The 18942-nt window shown below is 47.7% G+C and overlaps 1 protein-coding gene across 1 annotated transcript in view; it reads left to right on the top strand.

Moving 5' to 3' along the window:
• The window catches only part of SLC15A1 (solute carrier family 15 member 1), a 45497-nt gene that overhangs the window by 8928 nt on the left and 17627 nt on the right, over positions 1–18942 (top strand). Inside the window, exons 2-9 of the mRNA XM_012755901.3 lie at positions 7660–7676; positions 8044–8125; positions 8227–8368; positions 9986–10105; positions 12016–12115; positions 12340–12430; positions 13297–13380; positions 15530–15612. Of these exons, the coding sequence (XP_012611355.1) occupies positions 7660–7676; positions 8044–8125; positions 8227–8368; positions 9986–10105; positions 12016–12115; positions 12340–12430; positions 13297–13380; positions 15530–15612 (719 nt within the window). The remainder of the gene's footprint in view (positions 1–7659; positions 7677–8043; positions 8126–8226; positions 8369–9985; positions 10106–12015; positions 12116–12339; positions 12431–13296; positions 13381–15529; positions 15613–18942) is intronic.

An 18942-nucleotide genomic window follows, 5' to 3' on the forward strand; every position in this document is an offset into this window, starting at 1 on the left:
TAATAGAGCCACATTCTCCAGTGAGTGCTGGTTTCCCCACATTTCCCGTTTCCTGCTGCTAGGGGTTAGTGGACTTTCTTAGTTCTCGAGGGACTGATAACTCATTTGCTTGTGGCCATGGTGGCAGGGGAAGGAGGGGCTGTGGACAGGGAGGCTGTGTCTATGAAGAACACTTAGGATGGGCAGGCCTCTCCCCGCCCGTAGGTGTGCTAGCTGTGCCCGCAGGACTGTCCCAGCGAGAGGACCCCAGGACACACTGTTTGCCAAGCAATGGCAACACCCAAGGATATCTTCTTTGATTAGAACAGAGCCCCTGTCCACTTGTCAAGCCAGCCAGGCCTCTGGGGGCAGCATCCGGCCTAAAAGATCGCATTTTTCTAAGGCACACAAAAGTGCCATATGGTCTAGCAGAGCCCCCGAGGGTGGGAAATGTAGCAAAACATTCTAATTTAAGAAGGAAAAAAAGAATCATCAAGTCAGGCAAGAAACAGCTGCAAAAAGAACCTCCCTAGAAACAAGGGTTTTGGGTTGCGGGACCTAAACTTTAGCATAAGCTGATCTGCCTATGACGGTAAAGAGCCCATTTAAGGAAAGAAAAGCGCTTTTCATCACTTGATCAAAGTTTATCCATTTTTGAAAAAAAAGATCAAAGCAAGTGTGCGACACTGGCCCTCTCGTCCCTCCTCTGTCCGCCCCTTCCTGCCTCCTCAGAGCAGTCACAGGTGAGCCTGGTGCAGAGCCTGCTAGCCTCTTTTTGAAGCGACACCAACTGTATTTTCTTAGAAAAAAAAACAGTGAGAGAAATACCTGCGGCTCTGTGACACTTTTCAGAAGCAGAACAACCCGGTACTGTCGGGGGCAGCTGTAAAGGGTCTGACGGGACCTGAGACGGGAGGGGGAGCCCATAGAGTGGGCGGAGTTCTGAAAGGGCTGGTGTGGAGAAAGAGCGGGGACAAGGCACGTGGAGGGGCTGCCAGCTGGAGCAGGATGGAGCCAGGGTCACACGCTGAAGGGCCTTGAATGCCGGCCAAGGGGTAGGGCTTGCCTACGGAAAGGGGGGAGCGTGCGTGGCTTGAAAGCAAGGTTGTCCCCTAGTGGGTGTTCACATCGGTGCTGTGGACAGTAGACAGACCCGGTGAGACAGGGCATCTGCTGTCCCGGTAGTCCTTCTGAATGACGAGACAGAGCAAAAGAATTGGAACGGAGAGCAGAGCAGGGGCTCACCTGGACAGGAGTCCCGCCTAGCAAGCACCTCCCTGCCCCAGGCACGTCTCTTTGTCAGCTCTCTGGCACTGCTTTGGAGCAGTGGCTCCGTAACTCTCCCTGGCTGCCCTCCCAGTGCACACTGCAGTATCCTGCGCTTGCAAATTCAGTGCTTGCCACCATGGCTTGCATAGAGAAACTGACTTTGCTCTGCTCACACCATCCTCATCCCTGTGGCCTGAGTTCCCAGGGTGACATCATCAGGCCTTCTGCTCCTGGTCAATGTGAGGGACCCCAGAGAAGCTACTTCTTCTTTGAGGGCCACCTCCTGACCCCTGCCAGGGCTCCCCACAGGAAATGCTGGTCCATATTCTAAGTCAGGCCATTCTAAACATCCATCCACTTGGTGAAGAATCTACCCAGTTGTCTTCCCGAGATGCAGAAAATACAAACCCTGTTTTATTCATGCAGATTCAATCGTATTAACCAACCTGTAAAGAAGGTGGCAGCATCTCTAGGTGAAGGGGTGGGGACGCAGAGGTTCAGGACTCTGATCGAGGCCACGTGGTGAGGAAGAAGGTCTCTGCTGAGGCTCGACCTCCTCGTTCCAAAGCCCGTGTCTTTCCATGAACCACATGCAGGGGCGATATTGACAGATTCTCTCTGTAACTCAAAAGCCACTTTTGCCATTAGCGAGGCCAAGCTAAGTTCTTGCAGGGGCCATTGCCTTCCCAGGGTCCCCGTGGAACCTGCTCTGTCATTTACTTCACTCCTGCCTTACAAAACCATTTTCAGAGTAAGCAACAGAGCTCGGATTCTGCCAAATCTAGTTAAAAAGACAGATATCAAGTATGCACTTCTAAGCTGCTATGTAGAAAAATGTGGCTTTAAAAAAAATAATAAGATTTTGCCAACAAATAAAATTTGGTAGGAAATTTGACCCTTAGTTATGTGTAAACAGTGATTAAAGATCTATATTTATAGAGTGTGAGGCAAACCCATGTGTATTAGCCGCCTATTACTGCTGTAACAAAATACTCCAAACTTAGTGGCCTAAAACAATGTCATCTTACAGTTCTGGAGGGCAGAAGTGCAAATCGATTGCACTGGGCTAAAATCAAGGTGTCAGGAGGGCTGTGTGTGTGTCCGCAGCTCTGGCGAGAGTCTGTGTCCCGCCTTTGCTGGTTTGATCCTGCTGCCGCTTGTCCCGGCTGCCGCGTTCCTCAGCGCACCGGCCCCGCCAGTCCAGGGGTCACGCCCCTGCTCCCACCTTCACATCTGTTCCTTTGGCTCTTCTTTAGGCCACTGTGATTGTATTGGGTCCCCCCGGATCATCCAGGGTAAACTCCCCATCTCAGGGTCCTTAATCCTATCTGCAAAGTCCCTTTTGCCGTGGAAGGGAACATATCCACGATTTCCAGAGATTGGGACACGGGCATCTCTGGGTGACCAAGGCTCTGGTTAGCATACCTTGCCACTTCAGCAATATATTCCTAAGATATCACTGGAAACTTCCATCATCCCCTCAGTTTGGCTCTGGGTGGTGACAGGAAACGGTTCTCTCTGCCTAGAGGTGAGGACTTCTCTCTCAGACCCCAGCTAGACGCCTGATCCTTCCAGCTTCCCGAGGCCGCCTCCTAGAAATGCATCTCTACCCCCTTCACGGTAATGAAATGTCAGAGGTAGAGTTTCTGTTCCTGAATGATCCCAAATATGAAGCACGCTTTGTACAAACAGTAGGAAATACGTGAATGGGGAGATTTCATTAAGCGGCGGGAAGGGTGGGATCCTAGTTTTCTCCTGTTTTCCCCGACTCCCCAAGCCCTACCCCAAGTCGGAAATCATAGAAATGCCCAATATGCACTTACTCTGTTCAATTCTGTAGCCAAAAGAAAGGAAACCACTGCTAGACTTAGAACACCACGGAGAGTCAGTGCTCAGTGATTCCCGTGAGCCGGGTGCGGGCTCAGCCAGGTCTTGGCTCTGAGCAGTCGTTCCATCCACAGGGGCCTGAGAGTGATGCTGGGAACATGGGACCACTCGAATACGCCAGTGGGATTCACTCTTGGGACACAAACTACAAACACAATGGCACCAAAGTAAACAGAGTCTCGTGGCGGTTGAAATTGGAGTTCAGTCTAAAGTGTGGCTATAAACACCACTTCTGCACTTGAGCTTTCTCAGATAGCAATCCTGTTGACACAGGTGTGTCAGATAAGAAATGCTGACTGCAACATGACATCCAGTAGGCAGCTCTGGATTCTATAAAAAGACTTTAGCAACCTCTGCCCTGAAATAATAAAAGTAGCTCTTTGGAATGCACACCTTTCAGAAAATAAAATGCTTCCTCAGTAATGACTGGGTACTACATTTCAGATTTACACGCCAGAGAGTTAAAGAATTTTCTTTTCCATAATTCTGGGTCCTGGATGTGATGATTATTAAAATAAGACCTTAGCTCTCTGGATGTTTTGGTCCCTTTTCTATAACCCTATATGATTTTGAAGTAAGCAAAAACTTTGCCGTTATTTAGCAAAAAAGTAGAGGTACTAGCCCGGCAAGAGGAAGTCCTCCCCTGTGGACCAGTCTCTGAGGCCCGGGGAAAGGGAGGCGGGGGTGCAGCTCCAGGCTCTGTGTGCTGGGTGTGAGTTTTGGGGGCTCCCTCCTGCTTATCCATAGCAGGCCCATCCCAGGAGCGATATGGGCCTTGGGTGGCTGTCACCTCTTGCGTCAGCTGTGGGAGGCAGTGGTCAGGCCCTGTTACCCAAAGTCTTTGAAAAATACCAACAGCCCATTCGGGTCCTGCTTGAACAAGGTACACCTGCGAGACTGCCCTCCATGTTTCTCTGCAGACTCCCTCCTGGTAGTGGCGGAGGGCAGCACAGGTGCGCAGCGTGTGCTCTGTGTCACCCCTGTCCTATCAAGAAACAGATGGCGTGCTCAATATGGGAGGGTTCACTCAGAGGAAGATTCTAGAAAAGTGTGGGGGGCAGGCAACTATAAAGGATAGTGCAGACACTGAGGTCACGGTGACCTGAAGGGCGAGGGGAGAGAACAGTCACCAAGACCTGGAAGGAGAGAGCCGTGTGGCAGAGATACCGTGACTGCCACTTGAGCACATGGCCAGTCAGAGGTGTCCTGGCGGGGGTGAAGGCGCCAGAAAAGCAAATGACCTGACTTTTCCTCCCTCTCTCTGATCTTCCCCATTGACCAAGCGCCCTGGAAGCCAGGGTGGGACGTGGGGACATCAGTGACATCCTTGCCAGTCAGCCTCAGAGTCCTGCAGGGCCAGTGGAAGCAGCGAGGGGTAGGGCGGGAATCTGAACACTGCACTTGGTCACTGCCACTCAGGGGCTGCGGAAATGTATTCAGCAAACACTTAGTTTCTACCCTGGGGGAGGCGCCAGTGGCATCCCTCCCATGCCAGGCTCCACGTGGGGTCCGGTGGACCGTGCAGCTCCTCCCAGGCGGGGGGGGGGGGGGCGTTGTCTCCATCTGGGCGTCGGGCTGTCCGGAAGAGAGGGGGTTGCCCAGGGTCACAGCTGGCACGGTCCAGAGCTGAGGCTCCGTCACACGTGTGACTCCACGGGCTTCGTGTGTCGCCCTGGCAGCGGCCCCTTCCCACAAGGGCGTCTAACTGGGGAGGAAACCAGTTCATGGCTGTTGAGGAATCTCCGTCCAGGACTTGAACAGGCGGGAAGACTTGGGAACTGGGGTCCTGTGAGACCAAGATAGTTTATTTCCCTCCTGAGAACAAGGACTAAAATCGCATCTAAAATGCTCTTACGTGGGCAAAACTCAAGGCCATTTTGCGGGGGGTGGCCCTGGACCAGGCTGTGCTGGCACAGTGGAGGTGACCCAGGGACTGGGGGGAGACTGCTGCCTGCAAGGCTAAGAGGGGGGCTCCTCCACCAGGGCCATGACTTCGTGCACAGGGGACCGGGCCCTGGACTGCACGTAGCGAAAACACCAGGTGCTAAATCTGAGAGGAAGGGCCCCGATGGCAGACGGCAGGAGAGGTTGGGGGCGGGTGGCTCCGTGGAGGAGACCAGCGCGCTGTGCAGCTCCCATGCCGGGTCTCTGCTCCAGAATCAGCCTGCTGTGGTCTTTCCCGTGCTCAGAGGCAGGGAATGATAAGAAGTATGTAGAGCCCTCGGGCAACATCCCGCTTGGCCCCGTGTGAGGTTCCCAAAGTGTGGTCCCTCGACCGGGAGCATCAACATCACCTTGGAACTTGTGAGAAATGCAGACCCTCAGGTACAGAGCAAAGTCAGTCTTGGCGCTGACTCCCCATCAACTGCCTTTTGCACAGGCTGCCCTGCAGCTGTGGGCAGCACATGGGCAGCCAAGGATTCAAGCACTTAAAAAAATTCTGTAGATACATGATAGTTGGTACATATGCATGGGGTACATTTAGTACTTTGATACAGACATAGAGTGTTTAATGCTCAAATCTCGGGAGTTTGGATATCCATCACCTTAAACAGTTATCGTTTCTTTGTGTTTGGGAATATTCTAAATCTTTTGTTCTAGCTATTTTGAAATATACAATAAATTATTGCTGACTGTAGTCATCTAATTATGCTATTGAACACCGGAACTTATTCTTTCTGTGTAACTAACTGTATGTTTGTGCCCATTGACCGACCCTCCTTCTCCTTCATCCCCCTGCATCCCCATGTCCTTGTCAGCTTCTAGTGACCATCACTAGACTCCACACCTTCACGACTGCAATTTCTTAGCTGCCATATGTGAGTGAGAACACACAGTATGTGCCTTCCTGTGCCTGGCTTATTTCACTTAACACAACGTCCTCCAGTTCCATCCATGTTGCTGCGAATGACACGACCCAATGGCATTTCTTTGCAGAAATAGAAGAAACAATCCTAAAATTTGGAGCCACAAAAGACCTCGAATAGCCAAAGCAATCCTGAGACAAAGAACACAGCAGAAGGCATCATATCACCCGACTTGAAAACATACTACAAAGCCACAGTAACCAGATCAGCATGGTACTGGCATGAAGGCAGACACATAGACCAATGGAACAAAATAGGAAACCAAGACATAAATCCATGCATTTACAGCCAACTCGTTTTTGACAAAGGCACCAAGAGCATATACTGGAGACAGGACAGTCTCTTAAGGATTATTTTTAATTCTCTGGTGCAGTGGTTCTCGAAGCATGCAGCTTGGACCAGCGGCAGCATCGACATCTGGGAACTTGTTAGAAATGCAAAGCCAGTGTCCACCCCAGTCCTATAGAGTCCGTAGCCTGGGGAGGGGCCCAGAGATCTGTGCTCTTGAGTCCCCTGGTGACTCTAAGGTACACTCAAGCCTGAGTCCCACTGCTGTAGGGTCACTGATTCCTAATAGAGGGGAGCGTGTGCAGGGAGCCCTGGTAACAGAGACTCTTAAGATGAGGTCACTGGGGATGGCTGAGAGGGAAGGAGATGGATTTCCAGGGAAATGGTGTGGCATGTGACAGGGTGGATAAACACAGGGTGGTGTGTTGGTGCAGGGAGCAGGGTAGGAGGTATAAAGGGACAAAGGGACAGGTCAGCTCTTACCCAGATTCAGGGGAGACAGGAGCTGGGGCTGCAGAGGAGAGAAGAAGGTGCTCTAGGATTCAGACTCCAGAGTGCACTGGAACCGGCTTGCACCGACTCACGTAGTCTCACACTTTCTTCTTGCCCTTCTGATCCACTCTTCCAACGATGAGCCCCCCCTAGCCATAGGTGTTGCGTAAGATGTTGGGATGTGGAGGTGCTGGCATGATGGTTAGTGCATGATTCTTCCACTTGAGGAGCTCAGTCTAGGAGGAAAGCAAAAATACACCTAGCCGTCATTACACTGGTGACATAGGAAGACCGGAGGAAACTTCGGGAAGGTAGTTTCTCAGTGGCAAGACTTAAAGCAGGAGTAGGAAGCAGCACAATGAAAGGAACAAGGAGTTCCTGTCTCACACGTTAGGGACTTTTGGTGTGTGCACGATGTACTCAGTGAGCAGAGTCGGAGTCCTTATTGTCCTCTGTGCATGGGTTACGGAAGGCTTGTGTGTCAGGCACCATAGTGTTTGGGATTGCAATTAATCATCACAAAAGCCCAATGGCCTTGGGAGACAGTGCATAACGTTCTAAGATATCTGGGTTTCACCCTGAGGGGCAGCCTCTGGAGTGGGCACAGGAGGAGACGGTTGGGGCGCGATACTCTGAGCCGCTGGCTCTCAGTTCTGACTGCACGAGGCTGGCTGAGGAGCTCCCTGCAAGGACACATGGGTGCCAGGCCCCGCTTGACATAAGCATCGAGAGTCTCGGGCTGGGGTCCTGGGACAGCTGGAGCCACCTTGTGTGTGGCCCTCTGACTGCCGTGAGAAGACGGTGGGTGTCAGTGTAGACGCGGCCAACAGGACTGCAATGGCTTGACTGTAACACTGGCGTTCTGTTTTTCTTTCAGGAATGTCCAAGTCAACGGTGAGTGTCTTTTTTCCTTTTCTCCCATTTTCAGTTTATGAATTTTACAATCTGTTTTACGCCTACATGTTCATTCACCTGACAAATACGTATTGTTCTTTGACATGGGGATGATCCTGCTGTCTGGGTGCGACATCCTGCTATGCAGAGTCCTTTTTACACTAACTGTCAAACTAGATGCTCTGCCATTGCTGTCTGTCTGTGGAATGATTCATGTAAGGGAATAAAGCTCCTTAGCTCTAGTCCCCCCTCTGGATCGTCACCGGGAGTGACCGGGTGCACGCCGGCCACTTTGCATGCCGGGGGCGCTAGTTGGGGCCGGCACCGGGGAGGCGCGTCTCAGTCCTGTGCTGTTTCTTTCTGCCAGAGTTGCTTCGGGTACCCGCTCAGCATCTTCTTCATCGTGGTCAATGAGTTCTGTGAGAGGTTTTCCTACTATGGCATGAGAGGTAACTGCTTCAGCCACTTGTCCCCTTCGGTGAAGGGCAGGGGCCACCACGGCCAGTCCTGACGCTGTTCCCCTCCTCCCCCTCCCGCCCTCTGCAAAAAGCCATCCTGATTCTGTACTTCACCAACTTCATCGGCTGGGATGACAACCTGTCCACCGCCATCTACCACACGTTCGTCGCTCTGTGCTACCTGACGCCCATTCTCGGAGCGCTCATCGCCGACTCCTGGCTGGGCAAGTTCAAGTGAGTGGCTGGACGTTTCTTGTTCACTAACAAGCCAAGAGATAAATATAAGCCTTGTGGTTAGGGATGGTTGAATCTGGAATGGAGAGTTAAGGAACCTAAACTCTTAGGACAGCCTGGCACAGTGTCTGGCATTTAGCAACGTGCATGCCAGGAGCATTAGCAGGTTTTCCCCTAATCCAGACAAAAATAATGTAACATCTTTGTCTCCTTTTGAAGTCGTAGCAGAGACACTCCCTTTCACTACTGATATGTGGGGCGCAGAATTAAGAGCTGGGAAAACAAAGAAAGACCCTAATATGCATCCCTATAAAGACCCTGATATACATCCTGGCTACTGAGGGCCTCGGCTGCTCAGCACTGTCCCAGCCCTGCAGGAAGAGCTCTAAGGGCGCATCCAAAAGGAGGCTGTAGGACAGTTTCCTGGGATTTGATGAGGGAGGAAGGAAGGAGAGCTCCTTCAGGCACATGGGCTGTCTTGGTCCATTTGTGTTGCTATAAAGGAATGCCTGAGACTGGGTGATTTACAAAGAAAAAAAGGATTATTTCTGCAGTCTCCAATTCCCAGGCCGTGGCCTCAGTAACAGTTCCATGGGAACTGGCCATGGTTGGGAACCATGTAACCAGTAACAGTTCCATGGGAACTGGCCTGGTTGGGAACCAGGCCACACAGCAGGAGGTGAGTGGTGGCCACACCACCAAGCCTGCATCTGTGTTCACAGCTGCTCCCCATCGCTCACATCACCACCCAAGCATCCCGAACCATCCCCTCCCCATCCCCCACGCCTGTCCATGGAAAAATTGTCTTCCATGAAACCTGTCCCTGGTGCCTAAAAAGTTGGGGATCACTGGTTTATTTGGTTCACAGATCAGCTGGCTGGAAGATTAGGGATCTGGCAAAAGCCTCAAGTTGCTTCCAGGGATGGCAGAAGGGCACCTGGGAACCAGCATGTGCAGAGATCACATGGCGGAGACAGGAAGAGACAGAGAGAGGGAGAGAGAGAGAGAAAGAAAAAGAGAAGGGAGGGGCCAGACTGTTTTTCACAACCAGCTCTTGCAGGAGCCAAGGCAGTAAAAATTTACTCATTATCAAAAGGACAGCACCAAGCCATTCATGAGGGATCTACCCCTGACCCAAACACCTCCCACCTGGCCCCACCTCCAACACTGGGGATCAAATTTCAACATGAGGTTTGGAGGGGCAAATAAACCAAACTGTAGCATGCACAGAAGCAAGAACATTCACCACAAAAGAATTCTAAAAAAGTTAGCCAATGGTCCACTCCTGGCTGAACATTATCACCAATTCCAAGATAAGTGATTCTCACTGTTTAAAGATATAAATACTATTTTCTGCAGTTAGGTGAAAGAAAACGTTGACTTTTCCGAATAGTTGAAGGATAAAATGGACCTCCTCTGGTCCTCCTGCTCCTCTTGGCCAGAACTTTGCTCCAAGTTCCTGAGAGTCACCAGTTTTACTGAAGTTTGAGGGAGAAGCGTGTTCAGGACCGGGCTCCTGTAGGTTGTGCAGGATGAGGGACGGAGTTTGTTGTGGTGGAGCCAGAGGAGGACACCGCGGTGCAGTTAACCTGGATTCTCTTAACCCTTTAAACACAGGACCATCGTGTCGCTGTCCATCATCTACACGATTGGACAAGTGGTCATTTCCATAAGCTCCATTAATGACCTCACAGACCACAACCATGACGGGACCCCCGACAGCATCCCTACACACGTGTGAGTGACGTTAACCCCTCGCCCCCACCAGGGCCTATCTGGTGCCCGACTCTTCCTCTTTCTCCTTGGACGTCACCATGAGTGCAAAGATGCTTCTCCTCCCCTGGCGGGGGTGGGGAAAGGGCTGGCCAATGGCTGAAGGGTCTTCAGTGTGACACCATCCTCATGGGCGCCTGGAGATATTGCCCCCTGTGAGGCTGGGCTGTCCTGGGCTGTCACATCCCACGTGATGTGTGGTCCGTGGGCCAATCCGTGTAAGTCCCCATATTTCCTGGGGGACGTAGCTCCCACAGACCTTGATCCCCAACACCACCAGGTTCCCTCTGGCACCTTCCATCTTCTGTCTTGTACCACACTTCTGCTGCTTTTGCCATAGTGCAGTTTCATACATACCTGTTCCACCCTCTGTGCTGGGCTCTCGATGACAAGTGTGATGGACATGTGTTTCCCTGGTGGGTTAATTTCCCTTCCCTGCAACCTGGCCTAGTAGACTCATTGTAGAGAATTATTGTTTCCTGTTTTTGTGCTCCCATTTCTTATCTAAGAGTAAACCATCGTATGTGCTGGGAAAATGTAATAGAAACTCAAATTAGGATTGGCAATGCCTGCGTTTCTGGTTGGTCGGTCCAACAGGTTGTTGTCCAGACTAGGTCCCTTGATTCAACACTCTGGGTGCCCACAGGGGACTGACTGTGTTGGTGGGAGGAGTGGCTGTGAGCTCAGACTGCCAGGCCTGATTCCAGCTCTCCCACAGAGCAGCTGTCTGGCCTTGGGCAAGTGCTCTGCTCTGTGCCTCAGTCTCCCCGTGTGTCATAGCACCTGCCTTGTATAGCGCTGTTGTGGCTTCTTCCAGGTAAAGCACCTGGCACACTGCCTGGCAGGTGCTATGTGCTCAGGAGATCTGAGCTTCTTATTTTTTATGTCATAGAGCTAGTGTTGGAACACGTCTAAAATTCTCACAAGAGTAAATGGTGTATGATACTCAACTAGCCATGGTTTTGTTGTCTTTTCAAATGCTTAGAGTAACAATATTAAACATAAGTTGTATTAAGAGGGAAACAGGATTAAAGAAGTGCTTTGTCCAGTTAATTCAGTAAGATTGATTTAGGAAGCATGTTTTTTAAGGAATTCTTTCTTTGTGCAACATCTGCCTTGATTTTATCTGTTTCATAAATATTTTTTAGTATTTTTAAGCAATGTTAGCAACCCAGAAGATATAGGATAGGTACTTTTAAACTGGAAATTTGTAGTACCTAAATGGAAATTTAATAAAACTACAAAAGGAGGGCTGACAAATGCTATGAATGTCAGCTTTTCAATTCAGGAGGCAAAATCCTTACAGATAACCTGGAAAATACAAAAGTAAATTAAAATAAATAACCCTTAATCCCCAACCTAGCCATAACAATAAAATTTTACCATATTTCTCTCCAGTCTTCGGTACTTTGTAAACAAATTAAGATCTTATTACCTAACATGATATTCTGCTTTGCAATGAAGTCATGATTCCCAACGTCATTTAATGACTATTACGAGTCTATTATGACTGTACCAAACACAATGCTTGCATTTATTCAATTAACATTTCATTTACCCATTCTCACCCTAGAAATAATAGAGCTGGAAAGTACTCCAAAGCTGAGTGTTTGTTCAGATTTCAAGCTATTGCTTTACGTTTTCAAAGATGGTAAATTATTAGACAAGGGTAGGGACTTGGATGCCAGGGGTCCAAGTTCTCATTCAACTATCGGAGAGCGTGTGAATTAGCTTCTCGTGCAGGTAGAGGCCCCTCTCTCTCTCTGTCGCTGCGCCTGGCCCTCTGAGGGGCATCAGGAGACGGAGAAGGCTTGTGCCGCGGGGATTGTGCCGCGGGGACCTGCGTCCTGGCCCTGACGGCCTTTCTTTCCCAGGGCGCTGTCGGTGATCGGCCTGGCCCTGATCGCTCTGGGCACGGGAGGAATCAAGCCCTGCGTGTCCGCATTTGGTGGAGATCAGTTTGAAGAGGGCCAGGTAAGAGCAGGCGCCTCCCCAGAGCCCACGGGAGTGAATTCTAGACCTCTGGGCGTCAGATGCCCCTGGGACGAGGTCTGCTCCCCTTTTGATTCCTTTCAAGTGCGTCGGAGAGCAAGACAGCGACCAGAGCGAAGTGGGACGCGAAGTCACATCCTTGGCCACCTGCTCGGTTGCTACGTAGCCAAAGCCATCTCACTTTACCTCTGTCCTTTCCATGACAGGAAAAACAAAGAAACAGATTTTTTTCCATCTTTTATTTGGCCATTAATGCTGGAAGTTTGATTTCTACCATCATCACTCCCATGCTCAGAGGTAAGAAATCTCGGAAAGGAAATTCTGCTTTCCTTTTTTTAATTGTGAGGAAGAAGGCCAGGTGGAAAGGCTAAGTCATTGTTCCCTTTCTTTGTTTTCTCTCTCACTTCCTGCCCTCTACTCCACCGTCAGCTAATGCAGGGATGTGCCCTGACATGCAGAACATGAGCTTCTTTTCTCTCAAGTTTCACCTCCTTTTCTAACCTTATTTGAATCCCTTATCCCAGTGACCATGGAAGAGTCTAAGACATCCTTAGCATTGGCACGCAGCTTTCTAGATTATCAATGCAAAGTCCTATTCATGGTACGAGATTAGAGGCATGAGCGGCTGTTCAGAAGAAACTCGTGGGTGAGCTGTAGTTGCCATTTCAGCCTTCAAGCTTTGTCCCCAGTAATGTTTCAGTGAGTTTGGTAGAGTTTGGCGGGCAAAGTTTGATTCTTTGCTCTCCTAATTATCTCAAGCATTTCCCAAAGAACTTCCCAGAGAAAGAGAACGAGACAGTAAGTATTAGGAACTATCAATCACACTTCCAAGGCATTTTTTATTTCATTTACTGAGTCCCATATAATCAAGTTACTCCTATCCGATCATATTTCTCTCCCTCACTGAGAATATCCACAGAACCACCAGGACCCATTGATTTCAGCCTATCCAGGATCACACATCTGTTTAGGGGCTAAGATTAGAACCTGTCTCCCCCTCCTGCTTTCTGCTAAAATGCTGCTTTGCTCAGCTGGCCATGACCTCAGCGAGGCCAAGGCATAAGTAAAAGCAACACGTAATAGCCAGCGAGTGATTTTTAAAAATGGGAACTGTGTGCGCATTGCCAATGCCATAATGAATTTAATGTGTGATTTCTCCCCAGTTCAACAATGTGGAATTCACAGTATACAAGCTTGTTACCCACTGGCATTTGGGGTTCCTGCTGCCCTCATGGCTGTATCCCTGAGTAAGTAGAAGTCAGTAGAATTAATAAAAGCCTAGGACCAGGTCAGGCCCTACGGTAATTATTGTGACTAATATTTAAAAGTCCATGGAACAAGATGCAGCAAAAGGTGTGGACAACTGCCATTAGATGGCAACATCCTCTGAGTATTCAGAGAAAGTAGGGAATAGGATTAAAAAAAAGGTTTACAAGAAAAGGAATCAACTGAGTTGGCCATCTGAAGGCGATACTATCTGGGCACATTAAGATGAAGGTGATAGAATCTGCTAGACTAGCTGAACCCAAGGCTGAAAGCTTTTCTTGTCAACATGAGCTTATCTACAGCTTGCTTGAAATGGCAACCTGGTTCCACTGCCATTGAAATCTTTCCAATGAACATATACATTTCCATAATCTATCATCGCCACATGTTTCTGCTAGAATTCCTTCCCTATGGAAAGAACATATGTATATATTAGATACATTAATTTGCACATTAGTTCTTGGCATTGGCTTTTTATGAAATGTGAAGAGTTTTTTCCATGGGATGATCTCACGTGAAAGATGGTTGAGAAAAGTGCAAGAAGAAAACAGAGCCCAGCGGCCACCCCAAGTCTTCAGAGCCTCTTCTTCCACTCAGAAGGGGTCACTGTCAGCTTTGGTCACCTGGCGATGACATCTCCCTCTCCAATTTTTGTTTTCAAATCTTAATAGTATTGAGTAGGGCATTTTTAACCTCATTTGTTTATGTTGTAGCAATTTAGCTTCTCCTTACATTTATGTAACAGCTCAGTATTTTCCACGTTTTAACATACCTCTTTTCTCCCATAATTCTGCAGATACTGCCACACTCCCCTAGAAGGCTCACTTGTGCCTTCTCCTCCCTAATGCTGGGTGGGAGACAGAGCATTCCAACAAGCCTTGCTTTATGCCAGACACTGTGTTAAGCACTTTATGTAAATTCTCATTTAGCCTGTACAAGTCATTCTTATATCAAAGATTATGCTTTTTCTTATGGAAGAATGGAGAATAGGCCAAATCCTATGCGTCAACACCACCTCTAGAAATTTCTGTGCTTGAAATAGCTCCAGTTAATCAGAAGCTTAAAGATTAAAGTATTAGTTGACAAAAGAAAATGTAGACCCAATCTGTTGGACATGTTTACCATCCATGTGTGTTCAGAAAGGTTAGCCTTGGACGGGAATATAAATGAACATCTCTTTCGTCAGCTGTAAAGGAGGTGCATAGGATAGGCACGCACTTGGGGATATGCTGGAGATTGATACCTGTCAAAAACCTCACACCTCTTAATTGAGGAAAGCAAGTGGAATTCAAGCCAGGCATCAGGGGATTTAAATTATTGAATTGTGGTATTGGATAATCAGAAATCCTAGGATAGGCACTATTTTTAGAGTCTCTTGCAGAAAGGCTTTTTTCTGTGTTATTTTCATAATATGCCTATGAATGTCCATGGAAGAATGGCCTCATTGAAAAAGTGCTTTTCTCTTACTTGAGGGGGGAGGGGGCATGGGCAATATATGTAACCTTAACACTTGTACCCCCATAATACGCTAAAATTTTTTAAAAAATAAATAAATAAATAAAAAGTGCTTCTAACTTTTGCAAAACTTTAACTGCAAATGCAATTAATTATAACTGTGCTTCTATACAGTGACCACAGAAAAAATTTCTGCTACATATGATTGAATAACAGATTCAACAGCTTAATTCCCTTTTCCCTGAAGATTAACAAGTAAAAGAAAATTCCTCATGCACTTGCACCCACAAATTTACACCCACATTTACTGTTTGTGTGGAACAATACATTAATCTGTTATGTGAAAGCACTTACTCCTGTTGTCTCCCTTTACACGGAGATACAACTTGTGCTTAAATAGCTGCACTGAGTGTGTATGCGCTTCCTCGAGTACTGGGAAATAGATAGTGTTAGGCTTAAAGGTTTGTATATTAGAACAAAAATATAACATTACTCAGAGGCTTTGTGACTGTTAGAATCAAAAGCACTGTCTAAACTGTGAGGTAGGTAGGCAAGTCCATTCGATAAGTAGTGCAGCTATTTCCAAAACAGGGTGATAACTCAAATAACCTCTCTCTAGGTCACAGGTAGCTCTGGCAAACACCTTACTAACGCATCTTCTTTTGCTCTATTTAGTTGTATTTATCATTGGCAGTGGAATGTACAAGAAGTTCCAGCCACAGGGTAACATCATGGCTAAAGTGGTCAAGTGCATTGGTGTAAGTATTTCTGAAGCTCTTTCTCAATGATATTTCATCACCCCAGAGCCTTCTACCTCCTTTAAATTAAAATTTGATTAAGCTTTGACTTTTATTTAAACATATCTTTACTGTTCTAAACTATTTTGATGAATTGAAATTTCTTATAAAACTCACCAACACAGAAAAAGACACAAACACAACTCCAAAAGGGAAGAATGGAAATGGCTCTTGAGCTTCTAAAATGAGATCAGTGCTTGTTTTTCCATTCTTGTGATACTTCACTTAGCAGAATGGATCAACACTTATGTGCACATATGGTAACATATGTTCATAACATTCATCGCGTGGGGGGGGTAGGGTGGGGGAGGAGGGGATGGGTATATTCACACCTCATGGGTGTGGTGCACACCGTCTGGGGGATGGACACGCTTGAAGCTCTTAGTCAGGTGGTCAAAGGCAATATACGTGACCTAAACATTTATATCCCCATAATATGATGAAATAAAATTTAAATTAAATTAAATTAAAGTAAGATCACAGGTCAAAGAAAAACAAATCAAAGTGACTCTTCCCCTGTAAGATTGCAGCCACTGCCTGATGTTTGTTGGGGAACAGGGAATCGAAATGGGGGGGGGGCCCTGGCTTGGCAGTGTGTAGCAGGTGTCTCAGGGGTTCAAATACCTAAGAGGTGATAATGCTGCCTATAGGAATTAAGACTGAGGAAATAAGTTTTAAAACTGAACACAGACTCATGTGCAAAGATTATCACTGTAATATTTATAATAGCAAAAATTGAAGTCCAGGGCTGGGCGCAGTGGCCTACACCTGTAATCCTAGCACTCTGGGAGGCCAAGGCAGGAGGATCGCTTGAGCTCAGGAGTTCTAGACAAGCCTGAGCAAGAATGAGACCCAGTCTATACAAAAAAAAAAAAAAAAAAAAAAAAAAATTGAAGTCCACCGAATTGCTGCCAAAAGGAAAATAATGCTTCACGCACAGTCCATCTGTGCCATGACATGCAGCCATCAGCAGTCTTGTTATCAAAGAGGGTTTGATGATAGGAATGTGCAGAATACGGTTTCTTCCATATGCATCTACATAGCATACGCACACGCAGGTACATTTATAGGCAGGAAACAAATGTTGAGAGTAGGAATCTTGGCCTGGTGCAGTGGCTCACGCCTGTAATCCTAGCACACTGGGAGGCCGAGGCGGGCGGATTTCTCAAGGTCAGGAGTTCAAAACCAGCCTGAGCAAGAGCAAGACCCCATCTCTACTATAAATAGAAGAAATTAGGCCGGGCGCTGTGGCTCACGCCTGTAATCCTAGCTCTTGGGAGGCCGAGGCGGGCGGATTGCTCAAGGTCAGGAGTTCGAAACCAGCCTGAGCAAGAGCGAGACCCCGTCTCTACTATAAATAGAAAGAAATTAATTGGCCAACTGATATATATATATAAAATTAGCCGGACATGGTGGCACATGCCTGTAGTCCCAGCTACCCGGGAGGCTGAGGCAGAAGGATCACTTGAGCCCAGGAGTTTGAGGTTGCTGTGAGCTAGGCTGACGCCACGGCACTCACTCTAGCCTGGGCAACAAAGCGAGACTCTGTCTCAAAAAAAAAAAAAAAAAAAAAATAGAAGAAATTAAATGGCCAACTAATATATACACAAAAAATTAGCCGGGCATGGTGGCACATGCCTATAGTCCCAGCTACTCGCGAGGCTGAGGCAGTAGGATCGCTTGAGCCCAGGAATTTGAGGTTGTTGTGAGCTAGGCTGACGCCACGGCACTCACTATAGCCTGGGCAACAAAGTGAGACTCTGTCTCAAAAAAAAAAAAAAAAAGTGTAGGAATCTTCAGATAAAGGAATGAAGTAATTTTTCCTCTGATACACTCCCCATTTTTCTAGTGAACCTACTGTATGTGTTGTATAACCGGGGCCAAATGTGTAATTTATTTACATTAAAAAATGTGTGGGTAATCTTTTGGATGAAAAGGCAGCTTTAATATAATTTTAGATTACTTTGTCTTTACCTGGCCTTATTGCATTATTGCTGCGGTCCCCAGCCTCTGGGCAGGTGACTGGTACCAGTCTGCAGCCTGTTAGGGACTGGACCACAGAGCTCCATTGCCATCACCTGCCGCACCAGGCTGTGGAAAAATTGCCTTCCATGCAACATAGGAAGGGGGAGGGGCACAGGGGCCGTGAGCAGCGGGCAGGGACCAAAGCTTCATCTGTGTTCACAGCCCTTCTTCACTGCTCGCTGTATCACCATGGAGCTCTGCCTCCCCTCACCATCCATTGAGAAATTGTCTTCCATGGAACCAGTCCCTGGTGCCAGAAAGCCTGGGGACCGCTGCATTATTGTCCTGTATTTCAATCGCACTGTATTATACAACTAGAGTATTGGATTGTGTTTTACTTGGTGAAATAAATGTGTCCTCTCCTTGTCAAGAAAAATTCCCCTCAGGCGCAGGTCTTCCCTTTTCTTCTAACAGTAGATCTATTCCCACCAAACAGCTTTTTTTTCAAGCAAAGAGGGGACCTTACCAACGATCTATCCAAGGTCTTCCCCATCAAGTAATTGACAAGGTAGTTCAAACTCCAGAATAACTTCAAGGTGTTTGGAGCCATGAGAACTGTATTGCCTGGAATCCTAAAATCAGCCTGTGGCTTTGAGTTGTTGCCTTTCAATCACATGCATGTTCCCAGTTACAACAAATATCACATTCTCTTGTTTCTGCATCATTGCAAATGCCCTTTGCTGTTCCTAAAGGCCTCTCCTAAACACCAGCCAGGAATCTCAGTACCCTCTAATGCAATGAAAGGTGGGTCACCTGACCAGTGTTACTGTATTGTAAAATGTTTCCCAATAGCCTTTTTAAAATATAAATGTATTTCTATGTAGTTGGTTCTTGCTCTTGAATTAAATTTAAAAACTGATACTCAAATCAGTTACTAGAAAGCTTTTAAGCATGTTTGGAACAACTTAGCACATAGATCTAGTTTTTCTTTTTTTTTTTTTTTTTTTTGAGACAGAGTCTCGCTTTGTTGTCCAGGCTAGAGTGAGTGCCGTGGCGTCAGCCTAGCTCACAGCAACCTCAAACTCCTGGGCTCGAGTGATCCTTCTGCCTCAGCCTCCCGAGTAGCTGGGACTACAGGCATGCGCCAACATGCCCGGCTAATTTTTTATATATATATCAGTTGGCCAATTAATTTCTTTCTATTTATAGTAGAGATGGGGTCTCGCTCTTGCTCAGGCTGGTTTTGAACTCCTGACCTTGAGCAATCCGCCCGCCTCGGCCTCCCAAGAGCTAGGATTACAGGCGTGAGCCACAGCGCCCGGCCAA

Source organism: Microcebus murinus, chromosome 13, assembly GCF_040939455.1.
Source record: "Microcebus murinus isolate Inina chromosome 13, M.murinus_Inina_mat1.0, whole genome shotgun sequence".
Lineage (NCBI taxonomy): Eukaryota > Metazoa > Chordata > Mammalia > Primates > Cheirogaleidae > Microcebus > Microcebus murinus.